This window comes from Drosophila albomicans, chromosome 3 (assembly GCF_009650485.2).
Source record: "Drosophila albomicans strain 15112-1751.03 chromosome 3, ASM965048v2, whole genome shotgun sequence".
Taxonomy (NCBI): domain Eukaryota; kingdom Metazoa; phylum Arthropoda; class Insecta; order Diptera; family Drosophilidae; genus Drosophila; species Drosophila albomicans.
In genome coordinates, this window is record NC_047629.2 from 5695323 (window position 1) to 5717855 (window position 22533).

Sequence of the window (22533 nt, forward strand, 5' to 3'; positions counted from 1 at the left end):
CCTATTGACGCTAAAATTTATCGCCTATCGATTTTAATTAACTGTTGATTTCTGTTAAGCTTGCCGCTAACATAAATCATTGGTTTGACTTACGATAATATTATTAACAAACATATACTTTGTATTTGCAGGTGCTTTTCTTATACCCTTCACTATTATGCTAATTATAGCTGGCCTGCCGTTGATGTTTATGGAACTTTCGTTTGGTCAGTATGCTGCACTCGGTCCAGTTGCCATCTATCGTCGCTTCTGTCCATTATTCCGTGGACTAGGCACTGGAATGGTTATCGTTTCCGCCATTGTTATGCTGTACTATAATTTAATTATTGCCTGGACCATATTCTATATGTTTGCCTCGTTTCGAACTCAGTTGCCCTGGCAGAATTGTGAGCCCGAGTGGAGCACTGTGCGTGAGTATCAAGTCAAATAACAATTTTACCTTATGCATTCAAGTCACGGAATAATCTGCTAAAATACAGTCTGTTGCAAAACTTCTGGGCACATGAATAGCGTATGTTTGAGTGCATTGAAATAAATTTCACATGCTCTAATATATATTTTTTTTCGTGTCTTTAAAGGCATACAAGACTTTTCATAATCTAGCTTAAACCTAGCTTTTCAGCACATTTGTTTCACAATTGAAATATTTAAATAATACAAACTCTGTAAAGCACTAAAAAGTCATCCTTAAAAGATATTGCATTTAAAGATGGTCTGCAAGGAGGAATCTTACGCGTGTGCAAATAATTTCTTTGCCCTGAGACAGCATTATTCAAATCTATACATATGTAGACAAAGATAGAACATTAAAAATTTCCTTTGCCCCGCGAAGGGCATTAATCTTATACGAATACCTAACAGGGAAAAAGCTATAAGTTTATGAAACGAATTCAGGATAAAACTGAATCTGTATTCCCTTCTATTTCAAACAGATTACAGCTTCTATAAATCACCATAAAGTAGTTTAAAGAAAACTTATTATGCTAACACGTGAGCGCTATCTTATGGTTCAAAGAGAAGTCATGAAAACAATCGAAGATTATTTTTAGGCAATGTGATATTTTCCAAATCGAGTTAGAGCATATTTTAGTCGAGTATTTTAAATCTGCTGAGTGTATTTTGCTATTTTATTGCGGCTGCCCCTGTAGCACTTAAACGCATACACACCCACACAGACTCAAGTGGGACTTGGCATATACTGGACTAGAATACGAGTAACAATCGCGGCAATAACAGCAAATCTGCCATTGAAAGTTGAGAATGAGCTTCAGCAGCCACAGCAGTACTAAATCACCCCCGCACACAGTTTGGCGGTTCCTGTCTAGCTTGTGATACTACATATAGATGATTTAATATGGCCGCCATTGATAAAAAGTTGCAGCCTAAAGCAAAAGCTACAGAAAATGTCGACTGACATTTCCGTTTGTCGAAGCAAAAGCAAAGTGGGGATGGCATTAGAAATCGATATCTGACGTGGATGCCGATTTCTTATTTACTCCGTCGCAGTATCCGTCTGAGTCTCTGACACTTGCTAAAGCTATAGCTGGGGAAATTCTTAAAATGACAACAATTATGTCTAAACAGTTTTTGATATTCAATCGCAGGCAACAAGCCGATTTGTCAACCTTGCGCCTGCTGCTTTTTATGTGCTCTTCACACACACTTGGAAACACTCGCTCTCTAATAATCTCAGCAGCAGACAAGCAATTTCTTAGGGATTTCATTTATTGACACTTTCACCTCGTCTCGCCTGTGGCTTTGGCCTTGTTTCCTTGAGCATGTCTCTCCTCGCATCGTTTCGCCTTGCCTTGCCTTGCCTCGCTAAGCATCGCTTTGTTGGCCTTCTCGAATTTTAGTTGACAAATGTTTACTTTTAGTGTCATGATTAAAATGTGTTTAACTTCTTTGTCCATTGATTGAATATCTCTCGCACACACTTAACGACTCTGTTTGTTTTGTGACCCAAGCGACAGCGCAAACAAACAATCAACACAAACACTTTTTGTGTCAATATTTTTATGGAGTTTACTTAAAAACCCACTTACACACTTTTTACACATGCTGTTCAAGGCTTTTGCTTTCCAATGAAAGATTTGCAGATTTTGATAAGCAAGACAACACTTTACACAAGATTTATGAGGGAAACGAGGCGCGTTTTTGCAATTAAATGGTCCTCCGAAATGGCAAATAAGCATAGAAACTTATGCCAGGGAGTTGTAATTAGGCCAATTTTGTTTGGTTGCTGATCGAAGACATGCCATAGACTTGAAGCATGTGGCTGACAGGCAGCAACAACAGCAAACGTTTGTTGCAAAAACTTGAAATCTGCCATCAAACTTAAAGGTCACAAAATTTAATAGCAATTTCCTCTGCTCGACTCAGGAGCGGCTTCTATAAGAATCTAATCGAGCTCTACACACATGAGTGTGTGTGTGTTGGTAATCAAATGTAAGATTCCTACACGAACACGACACCAATACATATACATATGTACATTTAGAGCAGCATACGCACAGTTGGCTGGGTAGACACGCTCGAGTTGGCCAAATTGAAAGACAGACAGTTTTTGCCTTCTGCCTGTAGATTTTGTTGCGCATACACATAAACTTTTATATGATTTGTATCTACGGGTCTTATCAACGTACATATGTGCGATGTGATGGTGTGTGTGCGTGTTTGTATGCTTGTAATAAAATTAATTGCATAACAAATAAAGGCAGACAGGCAAATTAAACGGCGTGTAAACACTTTGAAGCTCTCCCCCGTCACCCCGTTATGCCCAAAACCGAATTGAACACCAAAAACAGCCACATGAAATTGTGCTACATTTTATTTTCATTTTGATGCTGATTGATTAGATGATGAATATGCTATAAAGTGGCAACAGCCAACTTTTATTGGGCCATGTGTTTGACCTTGGCTTAGCTCTGGCTTTCCCTCTTCATGACTCTCCCAGCAGCCAACGCTGCGGATGAGTAACGCGCCAATTGAATAAACGTTGATTGAGTTGGGTTGCCACGTGAGCGACTCTTCGATTAATTCGTATCAAGGTATAGCCAGCACAGCGTAATTTAAAAAAAGATTTCGCTGAAATTGAATAAAAGAAAACCTTGTATTTATTTGGTAAACTTTCATTTATGCCTTTTAATTTCGCAACTAAAATGTAAAAGCACGTTGAGTGACACAAACAACTTCTAAACTAAAATGCAAAACTCTACGGTAATCAACTAGTCTAATTAGTTGACATATTCGCAGCATCATCCGCACATGTGTCAATCAGGTTTGAGGAGTGCAGCATCATTTCGTATTTTATTGGCACCTCGCTACGTGAGTTGCATAGACCATTTGCAGAATATCAAATTAATTCCATGCCAAACTCACTTGTAGTGCCAGAACTGGAATTTGGTGTGTCAATCAAATTACAAATGAAAAGTTTGCCCTATCTACTATAGACAATGCAATAATAAAATCATGCAAGTGGCATCTCGCATTTGGCATGTGGCACAGAAAACCACAAAACTGTATTTGTCACTGGGCAGGCGAATACATTGTAAACATTTTCCATTGTGACCTCGATAGCAAAACACCTATTTCCCGGTACACTTGATTAGCCAAATGGACCCAGCTTTCTACGCACCTTGACTGAACATAATTACAACTGGCAAATTGGCAACCCAGAACTCGGAGTCTGAAAAGCAGACAGTTGGTCATTTTTGCGGTCAACCGCTTGCTCGTTAGTCAACTCAAAGTCGTCAAAAACTTTGGGACAAGGCACAGCTGCTGGCTCTTACACCACCTTAAATCCTCTTCGACCAAAACCCCAAGCAAACAAACCAAAAAAAGAAAATCCACACTAACACAGCTTTAACTTTTTTGACAAAAAAAGAAAAAACACTCATACGCCCCGTGGTCAAACGACGAGCATCACAAGTTAAATGTCATAAACAGTTGCTGTCGTTGCTTACCAGCCAGATTAAGCGTTCCATTGCCTACAGGTGTGCATTTACAATCTAACGTGTTGCCAGCCAGAAACCTTCACTCAACAATCTATTTCCCAGAAATTTGTGAAACATCTTTAGATCATTATGAAAATGAATTGCAAAAGTCCGTGAAATTTGCAACCTGAATCTAAAGTTTCAGAATCTTGTAAATATTTCAGATACCTTCACAAGCATTTAGGCCGCGTTAAATTATAAAGAAGCTTGCCTGTAATCAACGTGGTCAGCATTTCTATAGACCGTCTATAGCCCCTCATTCCAAACTCAAATCGATTTCTTTAACGCACGCTCTTCAAACTTAATCATGTCGGGTCAATAAATGGTGCCCGTCTGCGCCTTAAGCATTGCCACTTCTAACCCAATTATCCTTATAGGGGCTAAAGTCATCCTTTTATCCAGTTCAACCCTTTCGCACACCCTGTAATTTAAATGGAAAAGGGCATATTGTAAACAGTGAAAGACGTACGCTAGTAGCACTTATTTACTGAGCCACATCGGGTAGAGGGTATCTTAAAGTCACCGAAACTTAAGTTGCAATTTACTTCTGGTTTTTGTTTACTCGCGCTGGAACATTGTTATGTCGTTGTAGCCTACCCTTTTCATGTTTTTCACTGATTTGCTACTTTGTCCTTTTAATTATGAAGCCGCACAAAAGTTGCCGTGCCGTGCAGTGCTGTGCCGTTGTTTCTGCTCTGTGTGTCCTTGTGCATACATTGAGTCCTTTTTGGAGCCCTGCCATTTTCTGGTCTGCATAAAGGAAGAAGACTCTGACAATTAGTTCATAAATATTAAAAAATTGCCTCTTCTTTACGAATAATTGAGTGACTCTTTCAATTGCTGCGTTTGTCATTTTTCCTTTTTTAAATTCCTCTTATTTTTACATGCTTCTGCAGATTGCTTCTCCTACGTAATGGCGGATCAGTGCGAGGCTGCCAATGGCACCTACTACCTTCGAAAATGTTACAATTCCACAGCCGCCGAGGAGCACAATATTACCGAGAAAGCATTGCATGCCCTCAAGCGACCTCCCGCCGAGGAATATTTCAAGTAAGTAAAATTAAGAAACTGCAAATTATTTTATTTTATCACTTAGAAATTCGTTGTTTTAATTATCGGTTGCGAAATTTGTGGAAATCACAGATAGGAAAATACAATAAGATAGGATAATATAATAAGATAGTGCAGGAAAGAAAAACGATTGAATCAAATTTAAAGCAACAACCATGGAACCTTACGTTTCATAATAAATTATTTCAGCTTCAACAACTTCCTTAATTCGTTTTTTACACGAATTTTTGAGAACAAAACTATTCGTGAATATGATACAACTACGAAGATATCACAGGAGAGTACAGAAAGAAAATCTAAAAAATAATCAAGCTTTAAAGAAGGCGCTTGCCTCCATCTATTATATTTTATTGTACCCAGATGTGAAGACAGTAAATTAAAATACTTCCTCTATATTCGGGGTTGGATGTGGGATACAAGTAAAAATGTCAAAAAATAAGTAGCATATTGACTGATTAAAAATCAATATAACAATGTATAATTTAGGATGATATTAATAGCACTCTTGTATGATGGATTTAAATTATTTTTGACCTTTAAGGTATTAAATTGTAATGATGGAATTAAATAATGCATTTTAATTTCGAGAAAAGTGAAGATTGCTAACTTGGGTATTTAACTGAAGTGCAATTTATTTGTTAATTGATTACCCTTAATTATCTCACTAGCAACTTTGTGCTTGGTCTATCATCGGGCATTGAAGAGACGGGCAACATTAAATTTTCATTGGCTGCTTGTTTATTGATTGCCTGGGTCATTGTGTTCCTCTGCCTCTGCAAGGGCGTGCAATCATCAGGCAAGGTTGTTTACTTTACGGCGCTGTTTCCCTATCTGGTACTGGTGATTCTCTTCTTTCGGGGCGTGACATTGCCCGGTGCAAACACAGGCATTCTGTTCTATCTCACGCCAGACTGGAAGCAACTGGCCAATGCTCAGGTGAGTGAAACGACTTGACTCATTCGTTGACTCCCAAATTAAATCGTTTTCCATTCACAGGTTTGGGGAGATGCAGCTGTGCAGATCTTCTTTGCGCTAAGCCCTGCTTGGGGTGGTCTTATTACACTCTCATCGTACAATAAGTTCTCCAATAATTGCTATAAGTAAGTGCACAGCTTTGTTAGTTAGGTCCTTGATTATGTCTTTGTTTAACATTGCTTAAATTATGTTTTACAGAGATTCACTCATCGTGGCGTTTTGTAACATTGCCACCTCATTTTTTGCGGGGCTGGTGATATTTTCCATCATTGGTTTTCTGGCTCATGAGCTTGACGTGGAGGTGAAAAAGGTTGTGGATCAAGGCGCTGGTCTGGCATTCATTGTCTATCCAGAGGTCGTCACTCGTCTGCCCATCTCGCCTGTCTGGTCGGTGTTGTTCTTCGTCATGCTGCTCACCCTGGGATTGGACTCACAGTTTGCGCTAATGGAGACCGTAACTACTGCCATATTGGACAAATTCCCTAATCTACGACAATACAAAACTTGGGTTGTACTATTTGTTGGTATATTTGGCTATGTCGGCGGCTTGGGATTCACCACGAATGTAAGTAGAGATTCGGTTCACAGAGAAAACAATACTCTTTTCATTTTGAATAAATGCATTAATATACTACTAAAATGCTTTAAAAATTATGCCAAATGGTATATTAGGTAGATTGGTATGGTACGTACATATAGTATACCAAAATTCGATATTCTAGCTTTAAAATTACGATAGTTATTCAATTATTGTCGATTTGCGAGGGCGAAAGTAGTCCAAATTGAAACTAAATTGATCTGCGTGCAAACATAATAAATTATCGTCTTGGCTGTTGACGCTGATCAAGAATATATATGTTTTAAAAGGTCGGAGATGCCTCCTTATACCTCTTACATACATTTTCTGCCCTTCTACTCTGAGGGTAACGGGTATAACAATTAAAAAGCTCGACTATTCTCGACTGAGAGACACCTAAATAAAGGCAATAGAGTGTGGTATTAATTTTAATATATGTATGTATATGTATATAAAATATATCACAAAGAAACTAAAATGTACCATTTAAAATATACCATAGAAAGCAAAATATACCGGATTGCCAGATTGCCCACACAAAAGTATTTCTTAAATAACTATTACAATTTGTATCGAAACCAAATTTCAGGAATCATAAAGACTATAGTTATTGTATGTATCAAAACTCGTGACTGTAGCTTCAAAGTTACGCTATTACAAAGATGTATTTCTAGTATAGTCTCTGAGGTGTTCTCTTTACAAAGTGGGAGATGCCGTCTGGAGGCACAAAGTTATAGTACCCTTCTAACCAATGGTAAAGTCAAACCTACATATATGGCTATATCGACTCGAGTGTTCTTAATTTAGAATACAGCTCACGGCTGATATGCATAAAGTAATTCAGATAAGACTAATTTGTCTTAAACTGATACAAAAACATTTATTTCATTCGAATATATCTTTTAATTAATATTTATATTTAATAAGTTTTGTTATTTATTTATTATAATTGTTTTACATGTGAAAAAGGTATTTAGTAATTAACATCATTGCAATCCTCTCTACAAAATGTACATATGTACACAGCATTAATTTATTTTAATATTGTTTTCATCCATTAGAGCGGAATGTACTGGCTGCAACTAATGGATAAATATGCCGCCAATTGGTCTGTGCTGTTGATTGCCATTTCGGAATGTGTGCTGATCGCCTGGATCTATGGCTCGCAGCGCTTTCTCAACGATATACAGGGCATGATTGGCAAGCGATCGCGTTTATGGAACTTCTTTTGGGGTGTCATGTGGCGATACATAACACCAGCCACACTTCTGGTAAGTGCACTTAATGCACTCTCGCAAGAAATCAAATTTATTTGCGCTCTTCTTTTAGTTTATTCTATTCTTCAACTGGGTGGAATACAAGCCTGCGCAGTATGGACATTATGTGTACCCGCTGTGGGCAGATACGGTTGGCTGGATTATTGGTTTATTGCCAGTGTTCATCATATTTGTGGTGGGTGTGCAGCAGATCTGCAAAGCGCCAAAGCATCTGAATTTCAGGGATCGCCTCAAGCACTTGTTGCGACCAACCGCCGAATGGGGACCCGCTGGGAGACCCTGTGTGAATTTGCATGCCGAACGCTATCAGAGCCAGAACTATGATCGAGTGACAAACACTCAAATTTTAATCAGCGGAGCTCCGTTAGAGGTGACACCATACGAGGATGCGAGCAATGGCAATGGCAACGGCAACGGCAATGCGAATGCCACAAATGGCACCGACAATGGCTGTCGTGATGTTGGGATGCAACTCTGAGAGCGAGTTAACGCATCCTCGTCGACGATGGCCAGCGTTGATGTAGATGTGTTGCCCATGACAATTGGTAAACTGCCCGGACCTAGCATATTGAAGACCTCTGCCCGGCACGCCAGCAATATGAATCCACAAAGTCATCCAGCGATACCTGAAGTGAGTCCCAGCAAGCAGCCGTTGATCAAAGCGGACAGCGAGAACGAAGAAACCCCCAAGAAACATTCTACCTTAATAACAGCAGCAAAACCAGCACCACCGACAACAACAGTGGCAGCAACAGTTGCTGCTACCACCAAAGTGTTGGCCACAGGCACGATGGGCAGTGGACGTGAGTGCAATACAATGTCGACATTCACAGCCGGAGGTGGAGAAGACATGCTTATGCCCAAGACAGCTGCTGCTCCTGTTGTTGCCAGCCCACAGCCGAGAATTGCAGCAGCAACGGCACCAGCACCAGCCACAACTAGCAATATTGCTGCTGTGCCAACTGGCCCGAAGCCAAACGCAGCTCTATCCACTTTCATGCCAACCACAAAGCCAATAACAACATCTGTTGCAGGTCCTGACGCTGGTAATATCAGTAAAATAACAGCAACAGGTGCAACAAGTGTGAGTGTTGCCAGCACAAAAGCAATCAATGGCAAAGTTTCGGATACTACCACAACTTGTGCAATAACAAAGTCACCAGCAGCAACCACAATAACCGTGTCGGCAAAACTGCAACCAAGTGTTACAATTGCTAATAAGACGGCAAAGCCAACGCCCACAGTTGCTGCTGTAACGGCGACAACAACAGTAGCAGCGTCGAATAACAAGCAAGTTATGTCAACAAAAATAGCTGCAACAATATTACAGCCAGCTGCAACTGTTGTTGCCAAAACAACAGCAAACACAGCCTCATCTGTTGCTGCATCATCAGCAATAACTGTCAATGTTGACAGCACGACTGCTGCGAAAAAACCTCAATCAGTGACAATATCAACGGCGGTCTTGCAGCCAGCAAAAGCTGTTGCTGTGACCAATACAACAAAAGCAGTAACAGCAACAACTGTTGTCGCAACTAATTCAACAGCAACAACTGCAATTGTGAAAGATGCAAACAGCAAAGGAACAGCAGGAACAAACACCACAGTTGTATTCAGCAATACATCGACTTCAATTGAAAAAGGTGCAATTGCCAAACCCGTAACTGCCACATCAACTACAGTTGTCGTCTGCAATACAACTGCAACACCTACCACCACAGCACACCTAACCTCAGCTGTCAAGCCAACATTCAGTTCAAAACCAACTGATTCAATAGCAACAGCATCCAAACCCACAGCAACAGCATTGACATCAAAGACCACAACGTCACCAGCTACTTCAAAGCCGCAAGCAAGCAAACCATCCACAGCAAGCAGCAGCAACATGTCCCCAAAGATCACCAAATCATCTGCAACATCGAAGCCAACAACTACAAGTCCTACAAAGACATCAAACCCAATAGCAACAAGTCCCACAAAGACAGTAAAGCGGACTACAAATAGTCCCACAAAGTCAGCAAAGCCAACTACAACAACTAGTCCCACAAAGTCAGCAAAGCCAACAACAACTAGCCCCACAAAGACAACCAAACCAGCCGCCACAAGTCCTACAAAGACAACAAATAAGTCCACAAAATCATTGCCAACAACAACAGGCTCAAATGCAAAGACAGAGATAACAAACAAAGCAGCAGGAACATCACATAAAACGAAATCAAATTCGGCAACTAACAAGTAGATTGTCAACAGCAGAGAAATACCCAACCTCGAAAGCTACTCAAAACGAAGTTCAAATATCGAACTATATTTTTTCTAAATACCTACATGCATTGTAAAAATGTTGAGCTAAGCGAAAAGTTGTTGTTAGACTAAGTAAAGATATACACATTATGTGCATGTTATATCGATAAAAGTTTATATAGATTGCATATTTTATAAATATTTATTTTTTACTTTTACTTTGGCAGCGAACCTAACGAAAAAAACTAAACAATGATAAAGAATGCGGAAATTTGCAACATTTTTAAAAACTTTGATAGTTCCTGGAGAACTAATTATGAACAGTTACCACAAAAATGTTTCCTAATGGCAGACTTAACAAAGCAAAACTATACAAAAACACTTGAAATGTTTCCTAGCAATACACTCAACAGTAGCATTCACCACCAATGTACCTACATTATAATCATATTCAACGGTTCCTTGCTATCTGATATATGAGATTTATATTCATCTTAGCATTATGTTGAAAGACTCATTACAATTACCAAGACGAAAAGTTAACGTAGTTATTAGATCTACCATTCTCATTAATATTCGAGAATTGTTCATTTGATTGTAGTCCGAATGAAAATGAAAAATGAATGTCTATATATGTATGTCGCGATTGCATATGGTATTCTATGCATCTACTTATCTACTAATGTACTTATCATTAGAGACTTTACAATGGATACTGATACAATTTGAGAGCAATGTGCAAGTGCAATGGCAAAAGTATAAGTTGAAATTTTAAGCAAAAGAGATTTATATGCATATACAATATACCCTATATACGCATACAAACCTATACATTATAAAAACAAAAACAATGTTAATTGTTCATTTTTACAGCAAATGTTGTCCAAAAGGATATTTTTAATACTTGTGAGCTTGCAATGCGGTGAAGGATTGGATTTCTAACTTATTTATTATATGTTTGTTTTCATTGGCAAGTCCTGTGTCGAATGATATTTTCCCTGCAATTTCAAAGAGTTATTTTGAAATGATTTGAAAATGGAATTCAAGACAGAACTATACATAGTATGTAATATACATGCACGTTCAAATTAATATTTATACTAAGAGATAGTAAGTACACATGTGTTGTGTATGTAAATGTGTGTCTACATAAAAACTTTATCTGATAGGCCTAAACAAATGAGAGACTCATGTACCTAAATGACAAAACTAAGATACATTCATAGACAAGCAAGTATATATGGGCATATGGGCGAGCATTCGAACATAATTCCGATGGTTCTTATAACATAAGTAGATATTTAGACATGTTTTATGTGTGTGTAAGTGTGATTGTGAAGTATTTAGATAAACTATCCAATACTCTCCACTAGCTAAACTAACGAAGCTCACAAATCAAAAAAACAATAATTAACCTAATGGAATATATATTGTATAATTTATATTGCAAATATTGTGTATCGTTGTTGAAACCCTATTTACATAAATGTTGAGTACTAGAAAGAAATCATATAAGCTGTGCGTTGCCTACAAAAATATTAATTGTAATACAAATTATATATACATATATATCTATATATAAAATAGCAATTATCAAAAAAATATTTGTATGTGTTTGTACATGTAGCTAGAAGTAAGAATGAATTAAATCAAATAATAGCAAAAGCTTATGAAATCAAAAAGATATTGATACTGAAAATAATTGAAATATTTTATTTTATTTGAATTCATTTTGAAAAAGAAACCCTAAACATTTGTGATACTTATTTGAAGAAATTGAAACATTTTGAAATAATTCATCATTTTGGGAGATCAAATTATTATGTATTGTCCACATATTTATATGAGTATTTGTAGACATAGAGCCTAAATAGTTAAAATTAGAAATAAGGAAATAAAAACAGGAATTTTAATCGATTGTTGTTCTTTAGTTATTGTTATTTTTAGCGCAGTAGCTGTGAAATATTATAGAATTAGGCATGTACTATGTACCTAGAAGTTATATGGATCTATTTCGAATTCCATGCTTCGATCAAATCAATACTTTTTCGGAAATCTCCAACGACCTTATGAAAACGTTGGAATTCGAAAAGGTCCATAATATATGTACCCATTACTTATTGTTAAATGAATAACCCATTGTTGCATGCTGTTAATTAATATGGATGTGTGTACCTGCAAAACAAAGCTACAAAAATTATCAATAATAATTTGAATATATGGAAATATTAAATGGCTGTTAAACACCTGAGTATAAGGTATTAAAAAATCGATCAAATTGCAATTCGAAATATAATATAGTACTAGCACTATTTACGTCTCGTGTAAATACATAATGAGCCAAAAAGTTTCAGACCAGCAAATTCAAAGTAATATGCTCTAAATCAAAAATTCGCTTAAATCTAATATCTAGTTAAACTGTCAATTCAGACAAATTCAATGTTTTGATATTGAAAAGAAATAAGAAAGTTTACTTTAACCCGTAAAGGCGAACAAAACACAGGAGCTTCAAATTTTATATGAATCTTTGAGCTACGTCAAGACATGAAAATAATAATAAACAAAATGAGGAAAATATTACAAAATTCATATCGCTACATTAAGCCAATAAAATGAATATACAATATGCGATGCAATCTGTAATCTTTGCAAAACTCCTCCCACCTTTTAATCCGATCGATGTACAGTAACACTCATTTCAGGAACACTAATTAAAATAAAACAAAAAAGCGTTGTAAACAAAATATACATTAATTTTAAAAACATATTATATACGCCGCAGAATAGAATTGATGTATTCATTATTTTGTAAGTCTAGCGTATATAAGCATTATTTGTCGGATCAAAATCGACTAAACAATGTCTCATACCTAATATTACTTACACATATTTGGATATGAACAGATAATTCAGTTTTATTGCTATTCTACAAATACTCTTGATGACCTTTATTTATTTGGTTAATATACCTTCACATTGAAATAATACTATACCAAGCAATAGGTATGAGGCATAAAAACTAATGTAAGGTCATAACAATATTGTTTACAACATTAAACTGTTGCAAAAAAAAATAAACTGTTTAATTATTTTGTATGTATAGTAATAGTAAAGAAATATTTAGGAGCGTTTCCCATCATCCGTTCGAAATTTTTGAAGTTAATTGAACAAATTTATGATTGCAATAAATTGAAATTATGAATTATGAGACCGAACCTTATAATAATAATTTGATGTTCTTGTAATTGCCTAATGAGCACATGTATACATTTGTGAGTGAAAATTTAAACAAATTATATTCCAAAGCGGCCAACAAAAGAACAAAAAGTATGTTGCAATAATGTAAGGAAATGATTATATATATATATATACATAATTATATAAATAAATATTTATGGGTTTTAGCACAAATATAAAACATTTGTTTAAATTTGACTTATTTAATTTAAAAAATAAAAAGGTTAGAATGTGGAGGGAAACAAGGATGATAGTTTTCCCACGGATTTGATAACCGTTATGGGCACCGAAGGCAAATTCCCACCAATTCAATCTGCCTACTCTTGCATAATCGGCATTAATTATAGTCAAATTAATCCGGCCAAAGAGAGCGGCTATATATTCATAGATAATAAAAGTTTCTTTTTAACAAATAATATGCGCGACAACCAAAATTCTCCCACCCCGAGTTGATGTTTTGATCACTCGAACCCGCGTTCCCTACACGTGAAAAAGGCGGCGGCAACTTTCCACGCAACGCCAAGAACGCGTTCACTGCAATAGCGCCAACTTTTAGTTTTGTTGAGAACAGGCAAAAAGAGAAAGAGAGAGTCAGAATAAATAATGGCGCCTCGTGAGTCGTACTGCTTGCTTGATGCAAGCAGTGTTATTTAATTTCCCTTATTGCAAACGCGAATAGAGTTATGATTTAAATTTAAATGAATAAATTTGAACATAGAATAAAAATAAAACTCATTTTTTTTCAGCTAATGTAGATTTTATAAATATTGAAAGACTCTTTATTGAGTAACACTGATTACACATATATCTAACATATATATATGTGTAATAATAACAAAGTCAGTCGCTTTGGATTTGTCAAAGTTTATACTCAATTATACGCATTGAAAAATATTAACACAATCTCTAAAATGCAATCATCGGAAGGCGAGGTAAAGTACTATTTAGTTTTATTCTCCGTAACTCTCTTACATTATCTGAAAATTATTAGCCAAAGCGCACTCAACGCTATGTGGATGAAGCGTTTCGCTTAGTAATGGAGAAACCGGGGGTCGAGGAGGTGCTTATTATGAATCGCTCAGGTGTTCCAGTGAAGACAACCATGGGACCCCAGGAAGCCTTGCAGCATGCCTGCCTCTATGACAACTTGCGCGAGAAGTGTCAGGCATTCCTTCATAAAATGGAGCCGCCCCAACCGCTGGTTATGTTGCGCGTCCGCACTAAAAATCACGAGGTCATAATTACACCGGATGCCAAAATCACAATACTAGTTGTGCAAAATGCACACGACTCCTTTATGGGCAGTCTTTATAACACACCTTGATTAAAATTTTACTAAAACCACGTCACTTATAACGGCAATCGTATTCGAGGAATCTGTTCATGGTAAAACGCATAAATATTTCAGAATTATCGCATTGTAATAAAGCGACCAATTTCGTCTCGAATTACAAGTCTGTCTTCAACCTAACCGAGATGTTCTTCTGTGTTCTTATCGACTTTACTTCGACAATGGTACAAAACAGATGCGAGCTTTAATGTATAATAACTTAGCGAACAATACTTTTGCGACATTCGTGCCTCGAGAGCAATGAGTGATACTATTCGTTTACTACTGTCCTTGGGGTTGTACCAAATTTGCTATCCAGTGCAGGGAAATACTGCAAAAATAGGGCACTATTCACAATCATTAATTGATTCAATTGTGGATTTGTATATGGGCAACAGCAGCACCTTCAACAACATGAACAAAGCGAACAGTACATATAAGGTAAACGATAGCAGTGTCTTAGTGCCCGCCTATATACTGCTGATCTTGTGGATAATATGCATAGGTAACTTAGAACTAATTTAAATACTTATCAAATTACTAAACAATGCTCACTTCGTTTCATTCTGAAGTTATCATAATCTGCTGTTGTTTGTACTGCAAGTGTAAACAGGCTGAAATGATGACATCCTACACATCCAACAATTTTGAGCTACAGGAAGTACATGTGATGGATCACCCATTGCCCCACGTCAAGGGCTGCGTTTGCCTATGTTGTCTGCAGCAACAGCTTGCAAAGGAGATGCAGCTGAAAAGGGAATGTTAAAGAGCAGCGTGGAAAATAAATCGATCTTTAATGTTAAACATTTTAAGTTTTTAGTAACAATGCGTGAATTTCATTGCAGTAAGGCACAGAAAACATGAATAAAGAATCTATCGCTAATTAATATATAGCTAAATCATATTCGAACTCTATGGAAATTATTTCAAACAAGTCAATGAATTAAATAATATGTTTTTTCCAATTTCTTTAGAATGTTTGATGGCTCCAAAAACTGTAAATATAACATGGTCACCGTTTCTTTTCTATTGTATATTTCGTTACAACGTAAATGTTGTAATCTTTGGAAGCAAATCTTGAATCGTTTATAAATCTACTTGATTTGCAGCTTCGCAAGAGTTAGCTGATCGACATCTAGTGGCGACAAGCTCAATTTTAAGTGGCGTTGCACGGCCAGCAGACGTAGCACATCGAACTCCTCGTCCGTATACATTTTGCGGCTAAGAGGAATCGATTGCAGCGAAGATTTCTCAAATTCCTCCAGCAGCGATTGAAAATCACGCTTAAACTGTTGCTCGCGTAATGTATTTCCTACATCCAGGTTAGACTCCTTTGTCTCCTCCTGCTGTTGAACGGAAAGCGCACGCGACCACATCTCGCGCTCAGACTTTTTGTATTTGCTCACACGTTCATCCACTTTTATAATTTCATCGCTGATCTCCTTGTTGTTTGGTTGCTTTGCCTGCGCCTGCACAAAAACCAGACGTGCTCGCTTGTATTCCCCCAAGGCGACAAGTGCGCGTCCCTCCTGAAAGAGGGCTTTACAAGAAGGTTGATTTTGTGTGAGGTGGCGCAACGCCTTCATGGCGATGCACGCTCTCTGCGGTTTATTTAGCTTGTTGTAGCAAACCATTAAGTTGGTGTTGAGTGTTATGAGCAGTTCTCTCTGCTGTTGCTCATCCTTTTCATCGGCGAGACGGCAATAGTTGAGCGATGAAATAGCGTTCTCAAAGGCAGTTATACCAGAATGATATGAGCCACGCTTGACGCAATCCTTACCATGCAAGTGCATATCCCTTGCTTTGGGATACACGATCGAGAATTTGCAGCGATCCTCAGGAGCAATCGATTCCAGCGATTGCTGATCGCCAATCAACGTAAAGTTAATCACTTCGATTTTAAACAAGCCGTCGGCTCGCGGTTTAATGCGCGGTGGGCAACCCAATTCATGGAAGAGCAATTTGTACGATATGATAAACTCGGCCTGCTCATAAGGATGCATGCTACGCACTGCTGCCTCGAGTCCTTCGAGTACAATATTGCAACCAGTTTCAAACTCGAATTTGGTGCCGCGCAGCATGGAAGAATCGAACGGAGCACCCTCGCCCTCCCAGTATGCACTGTAGCGCAAAGCGACACGAGCCTTCTCCGGCACCATGCCTTGTTCCTTGATGCCCTCGCGTGTGATGCGCTTGAATATGTGCTCACTGATTGGAGTCATTAACTGGCGCAGTTCGTCGAATGATTTTGTCCAGGGTGATTCAAGTGTCTCATTATCCACTTCACTATTCTCCACATCATCATTATCATCGAAAGCTAAATCTTCATGAAAATCATTATTAATATCAGAGGTATCCACTTCAAATTGGGCACCATTTCCAATCAATTCGCTAGAAAATAGTGAAACAGAAAATGCGCAATTTGAGCTCTCTTTTGGCACGTGCAATTGGTTTTCATTATTATTGGGATGTGACTTACGCAAACGATAAAGGCTTCTTGAGCAGATGTGTGTCTGACTTGGCTATATCATCCATTTCAAATTATTTATTAAGTACAACACTTTTTTTTTTTTGAAAATAAATTAAATTTTCGAAAATGTCCGCAAAAGTTCTGACAGCTGTTGTGATCCAAATTAAATGCGACGACAGTGTTGTAAGGTGTCCTTTTAATGTGCTCAGCCCTGAAAAAATGCCAATTGGTCCTTATTCGTCTGGCAATTTTAGTACAATTTATGAGCAGCACCAAATATACTCTCAAAACTCACTACTTATTTGGTCCGGTTTTTTCGTCTTAGTATTTTAACGAAATAATGGCGGTAAGAAATGTTCTAAACTCTAGAATCTAGAGGGTGTAAAGACGTTTTGAAAAGTATAGAATTAATACCCTGTTCAGAATATGCCATTTATGTATATGGAAATGTAATCAGTTTTTAGTTTTTTCTATTTTTGGTGTATCCTTGAGCGTTTCGACAAAAATAGTTCAAAAATAATGTTTTTTATTCATTAAAGCGACCGAATTTATCTGCAATATTTCCCTCAATAACATATGTAGATGTACATATGTATGAACATATAATTTTAGACAAGATTAAAAAAATGCAATAAACTTCGATGCCTACCTCAACAAATGTATACATATGTATGTATGTATGTACATATCGGCGCATTAAGAGTTTTGTTGATGTTTATTCACCTCCACAATAGGAGTATTAGATTTATAAAGCTAAGAAATTTATATTAATCTGTTATTAATGAAAATTTTTATTTTCTCATTGAAAATGAACACGTATTCATAACGACATATTCAGTTGCCAAATTTATGACTCATACAAATATCTTTTTGGTGCACACATAGTAAACTATCTAACAAGGAATGCGAAATGATGGCGCGAAACACACATACGATCGAAAATATAATAAGCTATTTTATATATATACGTATAATGATAATGATAATAATAATATGGTCCAGCATCAAATCCACATCAGTCTCCGCTCACTTTTTAAGCATTAGATTAATATCCTTTTTCTGCTTTTCCATTTTGAAATTAACACCTTCAACCTTATCGTTCATATTATCCAACAATACGTTCTGAGAATCAATCTCTGAACTCATATCGATAGCTAGGTTCTTCAGACGTGACAAATTGTCACACATTTCACCGAGATTCGAATCCAACTGCTGCTGGAAAGGATTAGAAGCTCGTTGTTGCTGAGTCGCCCGACGTTGGAGACCGGCACTTGAATCGTCACGCAATCGACTAACGGGATGATTGTCATAGCGTTCCGTAGGCGACATAGCTTCTCTTGGTTTGTAGCCTCCTACAGCTCCCGCTTCAGCTTCAAATCCACCGCCAGCTACATTAATATTGCTGTTCGTTTCCTGAGAAGCCTTGCTGCCAGTGGGTGAACCTGTTGCAGTCGGTGGTTGGTCTCGGTTACCCGACAAATAGTTCTTGAGCCCTCCAAAGACGCTTTTGAGTCCATTTAAATGGCGCTGACTAAATCTCAAAGTCGCATTAATTTCATCCAATTGATTCGAGGTCTTTTCCAATTGCTCCCTTTGTCTGGCCAACTCCACAGCCGTCGCCTTGCCTACTTCTTCGGTTTCGTAGAGCAAACCTATAAGAAATTAATAATTAGATACGCCCCCGAAATAGATGAATCATTTTAAAAACAGCTTACCCAAACTTTTCTGGGTCGAGTCAAGAGTGCGCTGCTCGATTTCCCTGCGCTTCTCAGCGTAGGCTTGTCGTTGTGCAGCAATTGATGACGATGTGGATACGTCGTCATCATCGTTATCAAATGGATTCGTACTACGCTGTGGTTTCGTTCGTGTATTTTTCAGAAATAAATCGTCATCCACATCCGTAAGGTTTTCAATGTCAAAATGATTGTTCACTGGTTGCAGATAATTGTTAGCCATGATGTCGCAATCAATGCATGCGGAGTTTTGGGCAAATTTGTCGACAATTAGGATTGATTAATTTATATTGTTTATTGTGTCCAACTTGATATTTCCTTTTTTCTTTGTTTTTATTGGATTCTTATCGGATATACAGACTGGCCAGAGGTAGAAAAACGTCATAGTCACTAACAATGTATCGATGATTTTATTTCGGAAAAATACTTCTGGTATTTTTTTGCATTTTATACAAAAGTGTAAATATTACGCCTTTGTGAATCTATTGTAACCTGGAATTTAACAACTATTATTCTACAGATACATGAATATGCAATTCTGTTAATTTCAAATTTATGCAAACATGTTTATTGAGATTCAAGCCGATATATGAAAAAATGACAGTGGAGTCTTAGTTTATTAATTTATTACATTATTATCACGTTATAGAACTTTCGCGGTAATATTAGATATATACTGGTAGATTTACCTTTATACTAAGTATAAATTTATAAATATTTCCGTTAACAAAAAAAACAAATATTTTTTAAGCTTATATTTTATAGTGTAAAATTATTATGTCGATACATCCAGAAAAATAAAGTCCGGCAACCTTAAAACAGATGTTGCTATGAAAAATCGATTAAAATATTGATACATCGATATTTAGTATCATTGACATTTTTTCATCTCTATCAGTTAGTGATTTGTTCTAGCCGGACAGTCCTGAGTCCGCAATTTTACATCGTTTTAAACAAAAAAAATTGAGCTAGCAAGGAAAAAAGCAAGAGCATTTAAACAAAAAGAAAATTTAAATTATATACGTGATAACCAACTCTCACAGACACGTAAACAGATTTAAAAAAAAATGCGAAGTTATTTACAAATTTTGGCCGCGTCATGTGTCATCGTCACGCTTTTGGCTGCGCAGTCGGCAACGGCGTCGACAGCGGCCGCAAAAGCTTCAAAGCCAGATGGAAAACTTATTGAATTGGATGAGGATAACTGGCAACTAATGCTAAATGGCGAATGGATGATTGAATTGTAAGTGGCAAGATTAAAACTAGCAAACATAGGTGAAAGACAACGCAGACGCAGTTTGTGCGTAGTTTTGGGTGTAGCCGGCATAAAGCTGCAACAAAAGTCAGCTACAACAAAATAACGGGAGTTGTTACTGGTTCTGTGGAATGCTGCGTTGCACGTTCTTTATTGGTGATTGTCACTAATGCCTGAGTCACTCTTATATTTTCACAGCTGTTTTTAATTGAAATAGCTCAACTTAACCCATTTCTTAACCTCGTTTGTTTCAATTTCATATTGGTAAATCTATATTTTAGCTTTGCGCCGTGGTGTCCCGCCTGCAAGAATCTGGCGCCAGTCTGGGAACGTTATGCAAACACAGCTAAGGATGTCAATGTAAATGTGGCCAAAATCGATGTAACCACTTCGCCTTCACTCAGTGGACGTTTCTTTGTTACCGCTTTGCCAACCATTTATCAGTAAGTTTTTCAATTACAAATTCCTAGCTCCTAATTTATTTTTTAATCAACTCCTCTTGCAGCGTCAAGGATGGCGAATTCCGTCAATATCGCGGAGCCCGCGATGCCGAGGCTCTCTTGTATTTCCTCAAGAAGAAGTCGTGGCAGGCCATTGAGCCATTGTCCTCGTGGAAGAAGCCCGACACCATTCATATGTCCCTGTTGTCCTATTTCTTTAAACTGTCGCACACTCTAAAGGTGCGTCCATTTTCCTTGTTTACGTTTTTGCTTCAAATGACTTTTGTAGTATTTAGTTCAATGAACGCATGCGGAAGCTTATCTGGTTTGGGGGCAAAGAAGTCAGAATATGTCTGATCGGTGCACACTGATCTTAAGCTTATTTTCGGGCAGTCAATAATCGTTAATTTGAGTACAGATTAAGCTTCCGTGTGTGTGTGCAATATGTATAATTGTTTTTGTTTGTGTGTATACTAATAGACAACACAAAAACTCTTTAAGGATTTCAACGCTCGGCTTCAAGAGGAATATGGACTGCCCACCTGGGGATCGTATGCTCTTTTTGCCATCGCCACAATCTTTGTAGGAGCTGCCTTGGGTTTAATGCTTGTCTGCATTGTGGACTTTGTGTACCCACCAAAGAAATCGCCTCGTCAAAGCTTCTCCGAATCTCAGGATAATCTGGCCAAGGGGGTTGAAGACTTGGCCACTGAGGAAATCGAAGACGATGAGGACGACAATGCGGCCGAGGAAGAAGATGGCAACAGTGACGATGACGCCGAGGAGGATCAGGAGGAGGAAGATGAAGAGGAGCAAGAAACCAAGGAGGAAACTGGCGATAAAGTTCAGACCGAAAAAAAGTCTGAGAAGATCAACAGTAGAGCCGGTGATGACGCGCCCGAAGTTGCCGATAAACCAAGCACAGAGCAAGTTCGCAAGCGTAAACCACGCAAAGCGGATTAAAGAGATTGCGTCTTTCCTCAAACGACGAGAAGTTGCAACACAAAAGACTAACATAATATTATACATTTAAAAAACTTAAACCTTTATCAACAAAACAGCAACTGCGGTTTGTTGGATGTATTACGAACAGCGGAACAGACGACGCTGTGCTCGTCTTTAATTGTTTATTATTCGAACGCACAACGCACAAACAAATATATAATACTAAATGAATTGTTTCCATGCTATCGATTTCTGCATTTGAAATTGTTTCCCCAGCTGTTGCGGCAAATTTAAAATAAAATTTGATTTTAGCCATAGCAGTCGTTAAGATTATGCCAATCGCGTCCTTGCACCTCATGTATTTCATAACAGTAATAATAAAAACTAAACTAAATTAATATTTAATCGTATACTTAATAATTTGCAAGTCAATTTCTGTCATTTATTTGGATGTGTTCACTTTGATTCTTGCAATTAATAAACTTTCTCTTTAAAGATTATTTCAATAAAATAGCAACCAATATTCGAAGTGTGTCTTTCGTTATTAAAACGAGTGCAATTATTGCATTTAAATTGTGTATTAAGAAAATAACAAAAAATTGACCAAATACCATTCTTGAGGTGAACAAAATAAAAAACATTAAAAAAGGTGCAACGAGCTAGAAAACTACAATAATTAATTAATTACAAATTAAACAAAAATAACTAAAATGTAATTCAATAAAGCATAACTTCCCCTATAAATGGCGTATAATTTCGATATAGTTATATAAATGTACCATGTATGATTAGCTACGTGACTTTGGGCGATATAATACTCAAACCCACAACTAGTTTTTACAATAAAAATTTACCTTTTCAAGCAAATAAATATAAAATAGTTAAAATATATGAATGTCTTTATTTTACTGACCTTTTTATATTACAATCCAATGGGGGACATCATTTTATCTGCTACCGAAGTATCCAGATTCAGCAACTGACCTT

At 37.3% G+C, this 22533-nt stretch overlaps 6 protein-coding genes across 11 annotated transcripts in view; 4 read left to right on the plus strand and 2 right to left on the minus strand.

Moving 5' to 3' along the window:
• LOC117567627 (sodium- and chloride-dependent glycine transporter 1) overlaps positions 1-13537 on the plus strand; it is a 55354-nt gene extending 41817 nt beyond the window's left edge. For 4 of the 5 annotated variants that reach the window (XM_052005322.1, XM_034247719.2, XM_052005321.1 and 1 more), the window contains exons 4-10: positions 132-410; positions 4892-5045; positions 5735-6002; positions 6063-6166; positions 6240-6606; positions 7680-7889; positions 7948-13537. In XM_052005322.1, coding sequence (XP_051861282.1) covers positions 132-410; positions 4892-5045; positions 5735-6002; positions 6063-6166; positions 6240-6606; positions 7680-7889; positions 7948-8373 — 1808 coding nt within the window. In that variant the 3' untranslated portion in view covers positions 8374-13537. Of the gene's footprint in view, positions 1-131; positions 411-4891; positions 5046-5734; positions 6003-6062; positions 6167-6239; positions 7018-7679; positions 7890-7947 lie in introns of those variants that run through there. The other variant, XM_052005324.1, reaches the window with a different exon arrangement.
• Positions 13538-14187: 650 nt separating this feature from the next.
• LOC117567924 (dynein light chain roadblock-type 2) lies at positions 14188-14821 on the plus strand. Its single transcript, XM_034248209.2, has 2 exons — positions 14188-14305; positions 14365-14821. The coding sequence occupies exons 1-2, from the start codon at positions 14195-14197 to the stop codon at positions 14695-14697; spliced, it is 444 nt and encodes a 147-aa protein (XP_034104100.2). The 5' UTR covers positions 14188-14194; the 3' UTR covers positions 14698-14821.
• Positions 14822-14938: 117 nt separating this feature from the next.
• LOC117567925 (uncharacterized) lies at positions 14939-15574 on the plus strand. Its single transcript, XM_034248210.2, has 2 exons — positions 14939-15208; positions 15276-15574. The coding sequence occupies exons 1-2, from the start codon at positions 14965-14967 to the stop codon at positions 15467-15469; spliced, it is 438 nt and encodes a 145-aa protein (XP_034104101.1). The 5' UTR covers positions 14939-14964; the 3' UTR covers positions 15470-15574.
• A 158-nt stretch (positions 15575-15732) lies between these two features.
• On the minus strand, positions 15733-17356 carry LOC117567921 (inactive peptidyl-prolyl cis-trans isomerase shutdown). The gene is made up of 2 exons (XM_034248205.2): positions 17183-17356; positions 15733-17094 (listed from the first exon to the last, which is right to left on the minus strand). Exons 1-2 carry the CDS (start codon positions 17236-17238, stop codon positions 15798-15800), a joined length of 1353 nt encoding a protein of 450 aa, XP_034104096.1. The 5' UTR covers positions 17239-17356; the 3' UTR covers positions 15733-15797.
• Positions 17357-17948: 592 nt separating this feature from the next.
• On the minus strand, positions 17949-19467 carry LOC117567923 (synaptosomal-associated protein 29). Its single transcript, XM_034248207.2, has 2 exons — positions 18889-19467; positions 17949-18825 (listed from the first exon to the last, which is right to left on the minus strand). The coding sequence occupies exons 1-2, from the start codon at positions 19127-19129 to the stop codon at positions 18200-18202; spliced, it is 867 nt and encodes a 288-aa protein (XP_034104098.1). The 5' UTR covers positions 19130-19467; the 3' UTR covers positions 17949-18199.
• A 331-nt stretch (positions 19468-19798) lies between these two features.
• Positions 19799-22075, plus strand: LOC117567922 (thioredoxin-related transmembrane protein 1). 2 transcript variants are annotated; one of them, XM_052003903.1, is made up of 4 exons: positions 19799-20149; positions 20443-20604; positions 20667-20841; positions 21082-22075. In XM_052003903.1, the coding sequence occupies exons 1-4, from the start codon at positions 19974-19976 to the stop codon at positions 21562-21564; spliced, it is 996 nt and encodes a 331-aa protein (XP_051859863.1). In that variant the 5' UTR covers positions 19799-19973; the 3' UTR covers positions 21565-22075. The 2 variants fall into 2 exon arrangements, with proteins under 2 accessions (XP_051859863.1, XP_034104097.1); XM_034248206.2 differs by having other exon boundaries at positions 19801-20149; positions 21103-22075.
• The last annotated feature ends 458 nt before the right edge of the window (positions 22076-22533 follow it).

What these genes read in the sequence shown, in the direction of transcription:
- LOC117567923 (XM_034248207.2), bottom strand. Translation starts at nt 19,129, where the DNA reads ATGGCTAACAATTATCTGCAACCAGTGAACAATCATTTTGACATTGAA. An exon ending in CTCGACCCAGAAAAGTTTGG is followed by an intron (nt 18,826 to 18,888) that starts GTAAGCTGTTTT and finishes AATTTCTTATAG; the next exon opens with GTTTGCTCTACGAAACCGAA.
- LOC117567921 (XM_034248205.2), bottom strand. Translation starts at nt 17,238, where the DNA reads ATGGATGATATAGCCAAGTCAGACACACATCTGCTCAAGAAGCCTTTA. An exon ending in AAGAAGCCTTTATCGTTTGC is followed by an intron (nt 17,095 to 17,182) that starts GTAAGTCACATC and finishes ACTATTTTCTAG; the next exon opens with CGAATTGATTGGAAATGGTG.
- LOC117567922 (XM_052003903.1), top strand. Translation starts at nt 19,974, where the DNA reads ATGCGAAGTTATTTACAAATTTTGGCCGCGTCATGTGTCATCGTCACG. An exon ending in GGCGAATGGATGATTGAATT is followed by an intron (nt 20,150 to 20,442) that starts GTAAGTGGCAAG and finishes TCTATATTTTAG; the next exon opens with CTTTGCGCCGTGGTGTCCCG. An exon ending in GCTTTGCCAACCATTTATCA is followed by an intron (nt 20,605 to 20,666) that starts GTAAGTTTTTCA and finishes CTCCTCTTGCAG; the next exon opens with CGTCAAGGATGGCGAATTCC.
- LOC117567925 (XM_034248210.2), top strand. Translation starts at nt 14,965, where the DNA reads ATGAGTGATACTATTCGTTTACTACTGTCCTTGGGGTTGTACCAAATT. An exon ending in CTTGTGGATAATATGCATAG is followed by an intron (nt 15,209 to 15,275) that starts GTAACTTAGAAC and finishes TTCATTCTGAAG; the next exon opens with TTATCATAATCTGCTGTTGT.
- LOC117567924 (XM_034248209.2), top strand. Translation starts at nt 14,195, where the DNA reads ATGTGTAATAATAACAAAGTCAGTCGCTTTGGATTTGTCAAAGTTTAT. An exon ending in TGCAATCATCGGAAGGCGAG is followed by an intron (nt 14,306 to 14,364) that starts GTAAAGTACTAT and finishes GAAAATTATTAG; the next exon opens with CCAAAGCGCACTCAACGCTA.